Below are 14,656 nucleotides of genomic sequence, written 5' to 3'. Positions count from 1 at the left end.
TAAATTACAGTGAAAAACCACAAATCCTAAAATAAAATGCCAACAAAGCCTTTTCTTTTTAATGAAATCAAATTCATAACTAAGAGGATGTTTTACTAAGTTGTGTTAAGTGTTGTTTTCTTAACATAGGAAAACATGGCCTAACACAAGATACAATAGAGTTATGGTGCAGAATCTTCCTCAGGTTCTGGCCTTCAAAATGTAGTAAAAAAAAAAAAGTATTTAGTCCAATTTAAAAAAGTATTGTTTTTTCTTCCCTTTTTTTGTTTTTATTAACATGATACTAAGGTGGTTGCTGCTATCCCATTTTGGATACATAAGAATTAAAGATTGATAGCTGTAGAGATGGTATAAATCAGTTTTCATCAACAATGAATATGTATGACATACATTTGCATATAATGGAGGTAGTGTATGTAAATCAAGTTCATGCATATTCATTGCAGATATCCTGCAAATCTGCAAAGGGATACTCCAGGACTGACTTGGGAAACGCCATGTTAGGAACAAAGTTAGTTAAGTTCAATTGGGAAAAAAAGTCTCACCTGTGGTTATTATTTGAATTTAGCTCACAAGATTAATTGCATTCAGGTACACTGGTTATTAATTTTTTTTTATTGATGGTCAGTTCAACATAAAAGTTGGGAAGTTCAATTTTATCGGCAGTTTGACAACCATAAGTCAGCTCAGTTTAGAACTAGATGAAATGGATGTGTTAGCACTGTATTGTGAAAATCCTTTACTTGCAGTCTTATCAAGAATCTCCATTTTTAAGCTTTCAAAATTTGCTGATCTTACACCCCCCCTTCCACCCCAATGATTTTCAGCTACACTTCCTATCTGTGCTAAATCTAACACACATCTACTAGTGGCAAATGGCTTTGAAAGGTAATCTTGACACACCTCTATACTGGATTGTTCATTTGAAGTGGGGGTGGAATTGAGGCTTCATTAGCCTGCCCCAGCATGATCATTTCCTGTCTGTGCACAGTATATCTGATACACACACCGGCACTTATACTAATAGACAGAGGTGCATTCTTAAAACATTGATTGGGCATTGGGGATATAATTTTAAAAAAATATATAATATACAACTTTTTCCCATTTATGGTGGAGTTCTCGTGCAGTGAAAGGGCATTGATGTTTATTTTGCTATCATTCATGAGATCACAAAATTGAGATCACGCCAAGCATAGAAAGAACTTGTAAAACAGACACATAACATTTATTTATTTGGATTTATTTACATTTTTAAAGAAATTCATTCTAAGTGGTGTACAGCAAGAATAATCTGAAAGAAAGTAATAAACAATGTAATTCAAATAATATCAATTATGACATGATATCCTACTTACAATGTCAACACAGTACACGTTAAAATATCTTAATAGGTAACATAAGATGCAAGCAGAAGTGGAACATATAGTCAGAGTAACGAGATAAAAATGAGAGTGACTAACAAGGAAAAATTACAGCAGAAGTCATAAAATATTGTTTTTTATTTACCGTATTTTTCGCTCCATAAGATGCACTTTTTCCACCCCCAAAAAGGGGGTGGAAAAATGGGTGCATTTTACGGAGTGAATACACCTCGCGCCCCCGGTACCTTTTTAAACTGGCGGTGGTCTAGCGCGGTCTCCTGCTAGATGGCTGCCTTTCATTGCAGAGCAGCACACAACGCAGGAGTGCGATCTTTGTGCTTCCTGCCTGGTCCCGCATCACTCCATGATTGGCTGTGCTCAGCTAATCACGAGTGACGCGGGACCCATAAATGACAGGAGGGATGCTGACTCCCTCCTGTCATTGGCGCTCCCCCAAACTGTGCTCAAAAAAATGGCAGGAGGGATTCCTCCTGCCTTAGGTGACCCCCCCCCCAAAACGCAGACTTCCGCACCCCGTCCCAATACCTCTAAAGTTGGGAGCAGGAGGGGTGCTCAGTCCCTCCTATTCCATAGGCTTCCAGTGCAGTCTTTGGGAGTAGGAGGAACTGCAAAATCATCCTGCTTCTGTTTCTTCTCCGGACACAATGCCTGCTTTAGGCCCCGCCCTGGTGCATCATGTGATGAGCTGAAGGAAGTCCCTGATTGGCCATCTGTGTCCTTAAAAAAAAAAGTTTCTCACCCTGAACAGCTAAGTGGCAAGAGGCTTTTCCCCGCCTCTCAGTTGTTTGGGCTCCCCCTGCTGGCCCTGTGCATGTGTGAGAGTCGCTCTTACAGTGATCCATCTGATCGGAGAGTCAGGGATTATGACTAAACTAAACTAAAACTTAGCTTTGTGTACTGGGTCATCACCAAATGAGGAGCCCAACTCGTGAATCATTTGCATGCAAACTTTTTAGTGCATCAGTAGCTGTTTCTGAATAGGCCCAAAAATTGGATCGGTGCAGACCCACATGGTCTTACCAATCCTCTTAATGTATCTAGGCCCAGGAGGGTTGTAGAGAGAACGCCCACTGTTATTGTTTTCATGCTCCACCTCCTGTCACTCTGGGATGAGCTCCACCCCCTCAGTCTTACTCTCTTCAAGAAAGTAGGGAGCCTGTCAGTTCTGCTCAAGTTTAATTTTTATTACTTTCAAGTTTTTATTATGCAGTTGGAGGCTTTTGGTGCTGCAGAGGATCCCGATCACCCTGGGGCATCTCTGGCTGTGAGAAGATACAGACTCAGGGTTGAGGTCTGTAACCCACAGGCACATGCCTCACATGATTCCTGTGTGACCAGTCTGCATTAGTAGTTCTCAGAGCTCAGGGTCTGTACCCCTAGGAGCAGTCTCACTCCAGGTTCATCCACAGTGAGCTTAAGCAGCTTGCCCCAGGTTCTGTCTGCAGTGGGCTTGAGTCCATACTGAGCGGTTCCCTTGGCAGTTTTTTCCAGGATCGGGTCTGACTGCATTCCTCCCCCCTCCCCGAACGCAGCTTTGGCAGGGGTCTGATGGTCCAGTTCCATGTCTGGGACTGGATGGCAGTCTGAAGAAACAGGCCATCTGTTGGACCCCCGGCTTTTCTAAGGCAGAGGTTTCCCTATGCAGCTCCAGCACCAAAGCATGGCACAGTGAGTAAGGCTATTGCAGCGTATGGGGAAAATCTAAGTTTCTGAGTTTAGGGATCAGGTCCCCCCACCTCCAAAAACCCCTTCCCTGCCTTTTTTGAGTTGGGGGTTTTTTTTCCCCTCATGGGCTGTTTTTAGGCGCCAGAATTGCTATCACAATTAACTTTGATGTGATGAAAGTATTAATCTAAAAGTAGGCAAAATAGGAAAATCCAAAGATTTAATCGGAACCTCTTTGCATTTTACTTGCTTTCAAAACAGTCTAAAATAATACAATATTACCACCACTTTTAAATGTTTGTAACAAGTACATTAGTATTGAACTAATTGAATGTTTGGGCATTCTCACTCAGCATTCTGATCATATAGAGCAGTGGTCTCAAACTCAAACCCTTTGCAGGGCCACATTTTGGATTTGTAGGTACTTGGAGGGCCTCAGAAAAAAAATAGTTAATGTCTTGGTAAAGAAATGACAATTTTGCATGAGGTAAAACTCTTTATAGTTTATAAATCTTTCCTTTTGGCTAAGTCTTAATAATAATATTGCAATTTATAGCTAATGAGACATATGATCAAGAAACTATTTTATTTTACTTTTGTGATTATGATAAACATACTGAGGGCCTCAAAATGGTACCTGGCGTATGTGGCCCCCGGGCCGCGAGTTTGAGACCACTGATATAGAGGAAACGGGGGCCTAAATTTCACTGTGTTATCTGGGCAGAGGGATGGGAGCACTTATGGCAGTTCCCAATCTTCTGAAGAGGATCACACCTGCTTTAGGGTTTTTTCAGATATTTTGCTTGAGAACCCTTAATGTGAGTGTTGGATTATTATTATTATGGAATGACTTTCCAGCAGAAATAAGGAATGAGGCATTTTATGAAATTTATGGTTTATTGGTAAAATCTTAGCAGTCAGTCAAATTTATAAGGCTGAGGCGAGGGGGGATGCTGTTGAAAGGGATACTATCTCTGTTTTGTTTATTATGTTTTGTTACTCGACTAGAATGTTAACATAGGTGTGAGAGAAATAATAAGTATACTATTGCTGCAGAGCTTCATTCAAATGCTTTTCCCAACATGAAAGGTCACTCCAGCGTTCTAGAAAACCTTAATGTGCTTTGGGATCGTTATTCTATGCTTTCCAAATTTTTATGTATAACTTACACATATGTTTGTTAAATCTGTCATTAAAGGGAGATTATTTGACCTATAACTGGATCCAGCAGGAGGAATGGACTGGAGATAAGCAATCCTTTGTACTTTTCCCAAATGCTATGTTCCCTGTGTGCAGCATCTGTTTAGTGATCACGTGATGAAAATGAGTGACACGAAAACATGGAAGCAAAGCTATTCTGTATTTCATCATCTGTATTTCCACACTATGTCTTGGTTTTTGTTTTGGGCAATCACTTGTACTCCCAGGAAAATCGCGTGATCTAGTTTTTCTCCTTGCCTGGGGCCCTGGTTACCGAGGGCTTTCCTTGCCTTGATTCTCACTGCCCTTTCACCATAGGTATTATAAAAACCCTGTGAACCCTTTTTAATGAAGGGTGGTGCATTCGTGGTTAAAGAAGTATTGGTATGGTTACGGTTTTTCTTGATGTATTTTTTAGTTTAAAAATCAAGCAGCAGTAATAAAACTCTGAGCAACAAGATAAAGATTCTGCTAGATATTCCGAACCACTGTGGGAGACATGATGGATCTGAACACACCACCTCCAATGTCATTCTTGTGTTTTTTAAACTGGCATCATATCATGATGGCAAATAAACTGAGCCGGAAAGGCTGCTGATGAGTAGCTAACGATCTGCCCCTCCCATGAAATGCTTGTGGTAGAAGCTGCCTGTCCCGTCGCCCGTCAGAATCCTCCCTGGCCTGGCCCTGCGGAGACGGCCGCGTGGTGTCCGGCCTGCGCTTGCTCGAGAGAGTTGCAAGAGGGAAGTGAGGCAGACACCGGCCGGGCTCCGGCCTCGCGCACAGCCTATCGGCAGGTTTTCGGCGTCCTCGAGCTCCTCTAGAGAACTGTTTACAGCTCCTTCTGCTGGGCTTTGGGCTTTCCTTTTCTAGCAGGCTTGTGAGCGGGCTCCGGGGTCCCCATGACTCTGGCACGCTCGCGGGAGAGAGGAAGGCAGGAGCCGGGTGCTGCGGTGCCTGCCGCGGCCAGAAAATGATCCCGTACTTCTCGGAGAACGCGATCATCTCGCAGAACACCATCAACCAGCTGTGAGTATCGAACACTGGCGGCCACTTCTAGAAGTGGATCCCAGACACCGGGCTTGGCAGGGCTAACAAGTTTCTGGCTCTTAATCCATAGAACTGAAGGTTAGACCAGGAAAAGAGATGTATGGAAATAAAAGGTTAAAACTATAGAAGTTGATACTTTTTTAATAACTTTTTTTTACTTCGGAAGCTGCTAGTTTATTTGCAGACCTTCGTTTTTAGGGGAACTAACAAAAACCACTAGATTTCGCGTGGTGGTTCGGACTTGATTTTGGCTCAGTTGAACCAGCGCTATGAATCGAGAGCAGCAGCAGGGCTAAACTTTGGCCAAGTTCTAAACGCAGTTTGTGGACAGTTGTAGGAAGTAAATTCTGGGCAAAAATTATTCAAAGACTGATACGTTTATAAAAATTAAGGTGTCAAGCAATCAGGTTAGCACAGTAGAGTTTAAAAACTGAATGCTTGGTAAAAGACCTAAATCACTATATTTTTCATCAGTAAAGTGGTTAGTAAATTCAACCCCCCCCCCAAAAAAAAAAAAACAACAACTTTTGTGATCAGGATTTATGCCAAGGAAAGCCATGGCATTGGGATTCTTTGATATCTGACTTAAGACTCAAAATGGTTTCTGGTCTTAATAGAAGAGACTAAGAGGATCTGTATTTTATTACTAGACCAAAAGTATTAAATCAGGCAGGGGGGGGGGAGTTGCAAATAGCTGCTGCCTGGCTCCAGTGTTGCACAAAGAGAGTGTGTTTTCAGTGTTTTGTTATAGATAAGAACACAGAGCTTTCCCTAAACATAGGCAGTGTTATGATCTGTTTCACAACTTGTGCTTCATTAAACAACTTGTGCTTCTTTCTTTTGATGGGATGATGTAGCCTAATTCGGGTTCTTCTAGCTACTATTTGCACCCCTTGTTCTTCAAGTGCAAGTGATTTTTGTGGCACATGAAGACATTTTCTTGGACACATAGAGCACAGGCACCAACATTTCAAAATGATTGGGGATTCCAAACACAATACAAAATATCCTTCCTTGGACATAATTTTCTAACAATCACAGCTAACTCCTATAATAGAGTATGTTCAGGATATCTATTTGTTTCCAGGTCTAAATTTTGATGTATGCTGCCAACATATGATTAAACTGCCTTTTTAAAAATGATACTTTGAATAGATATTGCACTCCCATTTGGTTATCTCCTTGTTTTCAACATATCTAGCTCCTCTTTGTTCAAGACAGTGGGGTCAGTCAGTTCATGCCCCTGACAACTGATGCAGTTGCCAGGGTAAACTGACCCCTGGCAACCGATGCAGTTGTTAAAGTTGCTGAGATACAACCAGGTGTAGCACTGTGGTGATGATTTTTACTGTAGGTGGGATGGGACATGAAATTGTTTCTTTTGTTCTTAAAAACTTGTCTTTGTGGGTATGTTTGTACTATAAACCGGCATTGTTCGTAAACCTTTTTGCAGTAACCAAATTGTATGCAAACATTTTTCACACACAAATAACTACTAATACAGGAGAACACTCCGGAAGCACGTGTGCACGAGACTATGTTAGCAGCAGCTGTATTTTGTATACATAAAAACTTGTTTTGGCACTCCAAATTGCAAGCACAAACACTTGTATGCATGTGCAGGATTGCTATCCTGGCCATTAGTAGTGTTACTAAGAAAATCGTAGCTGTGCACAGGGTTTTTAATGTTCATACATTGGGCTAGATGCACTAAAGATACTGAGTCAATCACTGTTGGCCGATTCTCTGGATGATTCTCCAGCAGCGATCAATGCACTATCAAGTTTGCATACAGATGCGACCGATCAATCACTCAGTGAGCGATTGACACATGCACAGAGCCCTAATAGCAGTGACATGGGAAGCAGCCTCCTGTCATTGTTGTTATCCCAGGACAAGCAGGCAGCATATTCTTAACACATGGGTGACGTCACCGACGGAGCCCTCGGTACGGACCTTTTTAACTAGAAGTTTCTAGTTGGCCGCACCGCGCGTGCGCGAGTGCCTTCCCGCCCGACGGAGGAGTGCGTGGTCCCCAGTTTCTTCGTTTCCGCGGAGCGAAGAAGACGCGTGTGTTTTTTCAACGGCCGTTGAAACCACTTTTTTGCCTTCCCGCTCGCGCTTTTTTCCTTATTTTTTCTTTCTTTACCTTCGGGTTTATTTTTTCTTTGATTTGCAAAAAAAAAAAAAAAAAAACTTTGCTTTTTCCCTTTTTCTTTCGTTTTGCCCCGGCGGGGCCTGTTGCCAGTATACAGGCCTCGGGCTTCGATTTTGCGGAGGCTATCTTCCCCTTCATGCCCCCGCAGGTCGGTTTTAAGAAGTGCCAGCGGTGTGCACGCCCGATCTCCTTAACTGACCCACACAATTGGTGTTTGCAGTGTCTGGGTCCGGAGCATCGGGCGGATTCCTGCACCCGCTGTGCCACTCTTAAAAAGAGAACTCTTAAAAACCGAAGAATCCAACAAACTCTTCTCTTCGGTACCGAGTCGGCGATGGACTCCTCACCTTCAACGGCGGTACCTCAAAAATCGGCACCGTCGACCTCGACACCGACCGACCCCGCATCGGCGCCGCTGGCGCCAGGTAAGCCGGCTAAGAAGCCTTCCTCTTCCCTCGAGCGCCCTCCAGCTACGGTGGCGACACCGTCCTTACCGGCATCGCACCGGTCCCGCAAACGCTCCGCCCCGATCTCGGTGAGCGCCTCATCATCGGCCTCCTCATCGCCGGGGCGTGGAGCGGCATCTAAGGAACCGAAGAAAAAGAAAGCGGTTCCGATGCCACCCCTCGATGACCGTATCTCGGCCATCTTAAAGGCTCAACTCCAGGAGCAGTTGAAGAAACAACTCGAACAACTGTTGCCCACTATCCTGGCACCGCTCCTTCCGGTACCAGACCGGCCCGAGCCCCGTACCGAGCCCCCGGTGTCCACCCCTTCGGTACCGGTGAACACCTCCATGCCGATCCTTTCGGCCCAACAACTTCATGGCGATCCAGTGGTTCATTCTCAGGCCACACTGGATCCTCCTCGGCACCAGGCGGTACGGCACTCTTCTCGGGACCGAGATAGACGCCGGTCGTCCTCCCCTGGTACCGTTTCGGTGCGCTCTGGAAAGTCTTTGTCCAAGACTCGCCATACCGCGCCCTCCACCCCGGTGTCTCGACATGCACCAGAGGTCAGGGACCCTGACTTATGGGAGGACACTCCTCTCGGTACCGAGGAGGATCCCTCCTCATCTGATGAGGAACCATCGGCACCCGATGCCACCTCCAAACCAGAGCAGTCCTCTTTTTCTAAATTTCTAAGAGAAATGTCTGCTGCCCTGTCACTTCCTCTAGAATCTGACTCAAAAAAGTCCCAGGCCTTTCTAGAGGCCTTAGACTTTGAGCAACCTCCTAATGAGTTCCTCAAGCTTCCCGTGCATGACATCCTACGGGAAACGTTCTATAAAAACTTGGAAAATCCCCTCACGGTACCGGGAGCCCCCCGTAAACTGGACAACCTTTACCGTGTCATTCCTATTCCTGGATTTGACAAATCTCAATTGCCCCATGAGTCCCTTCTGGTGGAATCCACCTTAAAAAAGACTCAGGGCTCCAGTGTCTATGCCTCTACCCCTCCTGGCAGAGAAGGTAAGACCATGGACAAGTTTGGCAAGAGGCTTTACCAGAATGCCATGCTTGCCAACAGGGCAAACAACTATTCCTTCCATTTTTCTTTCTATCTGAAACATTTGGTCCAACAACTGTCTGCCCTCCAGAAGTACCTTCCTGAGCGCAAGGTCCCGTTATTCCAACAACACATCTCTGGTCTTCTCCAGATGCGAAAATATATGGTCCGCTCAATATACGACTCCTTCGAGCTCACCTCTCGGGCCTCAGCCATGGCCGTAGCCATGCGTCGATTAGCCTGGCTCAGAGTCTCCGACCTGGACATCAACCACCAGGATCGCTTGGCCAACGCCCCCTGTCTCGGGGATGAACTCTTTGGAGAGTCACTGGATTCCACCACCCAGAAACTCTCGGCCCATGAGACCAGGTGGGACACCCTAATCAAGCCGAAAAAGAAGGCTCCGCCTGCTCGACCCTATCGGCCTCAATCATCTTACCAGCGGAGGTTCTCAGCCAGGCCACTCAATCCGCCACCTCAACAATCTCGGCGACCCCGTCAACAGCAGCACCATGCCCAGGCTAGATCTCAGGCCACTCAACCCTCTAAGCCTTCTCAGCCTGCTAAACAATCTCAGCCCTTTTGACTCTTCTCTCCAGGGCATAGCCAGTCATCCTCCCTCGCTGCCTCTTCCACAGCCTATAGGGGGTCGTCTCACCATTTTCTCAAGCCGTTGGGAAGTCATCACGTCAGACCAGTGGGTCCTCAACATCATCCGCCACGGCTACTCTCTCAACTTCCAGACTCTTCCACCGGACAACCTCCCCGTAGAGTCTGCTTCTCACTCCTCTCAAACCCCCCTCCTCCTGAGGGAGGTTCAATCCCTCCTCCTTCTCAATGCCATCGAAGAAGTACCTCCAGATCAAAGGGGTCAGGGATTCTACTCCCGCTACTTCCTTGTACCCAAAAAGACGGGAGACCTCCGTCCCATTCTCGATCTCAGGGACCTCAACAAGTGTCTGGTCAAGGAAAAGTTCAGGATGCTCTCCCTTGCCACACTTTACCCTCTTCTTTCTCAACACGACTGGCTATGTTCCCTGGACCTCAAAGAGGCCTACACTCACATCTCCATCCATCAGAACTCTCGCCGCTACCTGCGGTTCCAGGTACTACACCACCACTACCAGTACAAAGTACTACCATTTGGCCTCGCTTCCTCCCCCAGAGTCTTCACCAAATGCCTGATAGTGGTGGCGGCCTTCCTCAGGTCTCACAACCTCCAGGTGTTCCCCTACTTGGACGATTGGTTGGTGAAAGCACCTTCATCTCAACTCGTGCTACAAGCTACTCATCACACCATCTCTCTCCTCCACCTCCTGGGGTTCGAGATCAACTACCCCAAGTCGCATCTGCTTCCCACCCAGCGACTTCAATTCATCGGAGCAGTCCTGGACACCACGCTGATGAGGGCCTTTCTCCCCTCAGATCGCAAGCAGACCCTGCTCCATCTCTGCCGTCAGGTACTCATGCATCCCTCCATTCCTGCCCGACAGATGATGGTCCTCCTGGGTCACATGGCCTCGACGGTGCATGTCCTTCCTCTGGCGCGACTCCACCTCAGGACACCTCAATGGACTCTCGCCAACCAATGGTCACAGACTACAGATCTTCTTTCTCATCCCATCTCTGTGACATCATCTCTTCAGCAATCTCTCCAATGGTGGTTGAACTCCTCAAATCTTTCCAGGGGTCTACTCTTTCATCTGCCCCCTCACTCTATGATCATCACCACCGATGCGTCCCCCTACGCATGGGGAGCTCACCTAGGCGACCTACGCACCCAGGGACTTTGGACCCCACAGGAGCGTCGTCATCACATAAATTTCCTGGAACTCAGAGCCATGTTCTACGCCCTCAAGGCTTTCCAACATCTTCTCTGCCCTCAAGTCCTCCTCCTGTGCACAGACAATCAAGTCGCCATGTACTACATAAACAAGCAGGGCGGCACCGGATCTCGCCCCCTTTGTTTGGAGGCTCTACGCATCTGGACCTGGGCCACGGACCGCAATCTCTTCCTCAGGGCGGTCTATATCCAGGGCGAACAGAACTCTCTGGCCGACAATCTCAGCCGCATCCTTCAACCTCACGAGTGGACGTTGGACCCTCCGACTCTGCTCTCCATCTTTGCTCGATGGGGCACTCCGCAGGTGGACCTCTTTGCAGCACCTCACAACCATCAGCTGCCCCAATTCTGTTCCAGACTCTTTTCTCCTCACCGTCTGGCACCGGATGCATTCCTGCTCGACTGGAGGGATCGGTTCCTCTATGCCTTCCCTCCACTTCCTCTGATGTTGCGGACCTTGTCCAAACTCCGCAAGGACAACGCCACCATGATTCTAATCGCCCCTCGGTGGCCTCGTCAACACTGGTTCTCCCTCCTGCTCCAACTCAGCTCCAGGGAGCCCATTCCTCTTCCTGTGTTTCCTACTCTACTTACACAGCAGCATCAGTCTCTACTGCATCCCAATCTGTCTTCCCTCCACCTGACAGCTTGGTTTCTCTCGGGCTGACCTCTCCGGAGAATCTATCTCAACCGGTCCGCCTCATCTTGGACGCCTCCAGGAAACCGGCCACTCTCCAATGTTACCATCAGAAGTGGACCAGATTCTCCTCGTGGTGTCTCCGGCATCATCAAGAACCCACCTCTTTGGCGGTGGAAACTGTCTTGGAATATTTGCTCTCGCTGTCCAACGCTGGCCTCAAAACCACCTCCATCAGAGTCCACCTCAGTGCCATCACTGCGTTTCACGAGCCTATTCTCGGAAAACCCCTCACGGCTCATCCTCTGGTTTCCAGGTTTATGAGAGGGCTCTTCAACATCAAACCGCCTCTCAAGCCTCCCCCTGTCGTCTGGGACCTGAATGTGGTTCTCTCAGCTCTCATGAAACCTCCGTTTGAGCCTCTTGCCACAACTTCACTCAGGCTTCTTACCTGGAAGGTGCTTTTCCTAATTGCCATCACCTCTGCCAGGAGGGTTAGCGAACTGCATGCACTGGTTGCCGACCCACCTTTCACTGTTTTCCACCATGACAAGGTTGTTCTGCGTACCCACCCTAAATTCCTTCCCAAGGTGGTCTCAGCTTTTCACCTCAACCAGTTCATTGTGCTACCCGTCTTCTTCCCTAAGCCTCACTCGCATCCTGGGGAACAGGCGTTGCACACGCTGGATTGTAAGCGTGCCCTTGCTTACTATCTTGATCGTACCAGAGCTCACCGGACAGCCCCTCAGCTCTTTTTGTCTTTCGACCCCAACCGTTTGGGTCATCCTGTCTCCAAACGGACACTTTCCAATTGGCTTGCTGCCTGTATTGCTTTCTGCTACGCTCGGGCCGGTCTCTCACTGGAAGGAACTGTCACGGCCCACAGAGTCCGAGCTATGGCTGCTTCTGTAGCTTTCCTCCGCTCCACGCCCATCGAGGAAATCTGCAAGGCGGCCACTTGGTCCTCAGTTCACACGTTCACTACTCACTACTGTCTGGATGCGTTCTCCAGACGGGATGGACACTTCGGCCAATCTGTGTTACAAAATTTATTTTCCTAATGGCCAACCATCCCACCTCCCTCTTTGTTAGCTTGGAGGTCACCCATGTGTTAAGAATATGCTGCCTGCTTGTCCTGGGATAAAGCACAGTTACTTACCGTAACAGGTGTTATCCAGGGACAGCAGGCAGATATTCTTACGTCCCACCCACCTCCCCGGGTTGGCTTCTTAGCTGGCTTATCCTAACTGGGGACCACGCACTCCTCCGTCGGGCGGGAAGGCACTCGCGCACGCGCGGTGCGGCCAACTAGAAACTTCTAGTTAAAAAGGTCCGTACCGAGGGCTCCGTCGGTGACGTCACCCATGTGTTAAGAATATCTGCCTGCTGTCCCTGGATAACACCTGTTACGGTAAGTAACTGTGCTTTAGGGCTTTTTTAAAAATAGCACAGGTGTGTGTGTGTGTGTTACACGCACAAAATCTGTCCCATTAAAAAAAAAAGAAAAAAGCCCCCACCATGTGCCATGCTCCCTTGCGCCATTCCCCCCCACTCCCGAGCCACCATCTGCCTCAAAACCCCCCAAAAGGGCAGGAGGGATGCCCACTCCCTCCTGCCATCCCGAGGCAAAATGTCAGGAGGGATGCCTACTCCCTCCTACTACGAAGGACCTCCCGTGCCAATCGCCTCCCCCCCAAACACCCCCTACCCTCCCTAGAAAATGGCAGGAGGGATGCCCACTCCTTACTGCCACTGGAGGCTCCCCCATCATATCTTATAAGTTGGGAACAGGAGCGGTGCTCAGTTCCTCCTCCGTGGCCACCAAGTTTGCATTGCCGGGCTTTCCCTTCCCCGGTGCATCATGTGATGCATGGAGAAGGGCCTAAGGCCTTGATTGGCTCAGACGCCTTAGTCAAGCCAATCAGGGTCTTGGGCTCCTCACCCTTGTATCCAGTATACAGAGGAAGAAGCCTAAGGAAGTCCCTGATTGGCTCAGATGTCTAAGATCCCTCCAAAGGGGAGGTGCCTGAGGCATCTAAGCCAATCAGGGTCTTAGGCCCTTCCACGTGGATCACATGATGCACTGGGGAAGGCCTGGCATTATAGACTTGACAGTCTCGGAGAAGGAGGGGGTGGCCTCCAGTGGCAGGAGGGAGTGGGTATTCCTCCTGCATTTTTTTCTCATGGGGTAGGGGATGATTGATGGAGGTGGGGGTGATTGGCATGGGGTGCCTTCATGGCAAGAGGGAGTGGGCATCCCTCCTGCCATTTGTTTTGGGGGGGAGGGACAGTGGCTTGAGGGTGCCTTGTTCGGGGGGGGGGGCATAGTCAGTGGTGGGGGACTTTTTTCAATTTTTTTTAATGGGACATATTTTGCGTGTGTAACACATGCAAAATATCTGTGCCATTGGAAAAAAAAGAAAAACAAAACCAGAGAGACCTGTCAGTAACAGCAATTACAGACAGGTCTAGACAAATCAGTTTTTACGATCACTAAAATCCCATTTGGAATAGCTAAACGAAGTTAGTGCATCAATTGCTTGGCTATTTTGCATGAGATTTTAGCTAATTTGCATGGCCAGATCATAAAATGAGCAATTGAGGAGAAAAACATGCGGTGGGCCGTTTTGTGCATTGGGACGGTATCAGCGACCGTTGTTAAAGCTGTGAAAACAGATTTAGAGACAATTTCTGACTTTAGTGTATCTAACCCATTATGCCATAGATGCTGATATAATTTTGGGTGAACATGAAGATGGCAGAACTTTCCTAAATGTTGCAGGTGATAATCCTAAATTGTCGTCATCCTCCTTCTCCCCTTCTGCTAACATGACTTTTCCTTTTTTGCCCCCTCTCCTGAATTAAACAGCCAAGCTACACTGATGCATTATGTACATATGTTAGAATGCTGGTTTGCATTAAAGCATCAATATTATGAATCAAAATATTATAGTATTGTGTCAGCAGAGAGCACTCTGTTTGTTTGTTGCAGTGTACCCCCTCCCCCCCCAGCTCCTTATCCCCTGCCGTTTTTTTCTTTGACCCATTTCCTTCAACAAAGACAGAAAAAAAGTTGAGGATACTTCACGTTCACAATAAAAAGAAAAAGCAGGCATGAAATCCTCACTCATGCTGATTACAGAAGAATGAGCTAACCCAGCAGTTCCCAAACTGTGCACCATAGTGCTCGGGATGTCACAGTGAATTCA

The 14,656-nt window shown here is 47.4% G+C and overlaps 1 protein-coding gene across 4 annotated transcripts in view; it reads left to right on the top strand.

Moving 5' to 3' along the window:
* Nucleotides 1-14,656, top strand: part of SSH2 (slingshot protein phosphatase 2) — a 279,823-nt gene that overhangs the window by 105,930 nt on the left and 159,237 nt on the right. Inside the window, exon 1 of one of the 4 annotated variants that reach the window (XM_033921734.1) lies at nucleotides 4,737-5,279. The exons of the other annotated variants lie outside the window; for them this stretch is intronic. Within the exon in view, the coding sequence (XP_033777625.1) occupies nucleotides 5,224-5,279 (56 nt within the window). The 5' untranslated portion in view covers nucleotides 4,737-5,223. Of the gene's footprint in view, nucleotides 1-4,736; nucleotides 5,280-14,656 lie in introns of those variants that run through there. 4 annotated transcript variants of the gene reach the window in all.

The sequence above is a fragment of the Geotrypetes seraphini genome, chromosome 15 (genome assembly GCF_902459505.1).
Source record: "Geotrypetes seraphini chromosome 15, aGeoSer1.1, whole genome shotgun sequence".
NCBI classification, from domain to species: domain Eukaryota; kingdom Metazoa; phylum Chordata; class Amphibia; order Gymnophiona; family Dermophiidae; genus Geotrypetes; species Geotrypetes seraphini.
Note: the sequence above shows the minus strand (reverse complement) of the source record. Positions and strands in the feature narration are given on the sequence as shown.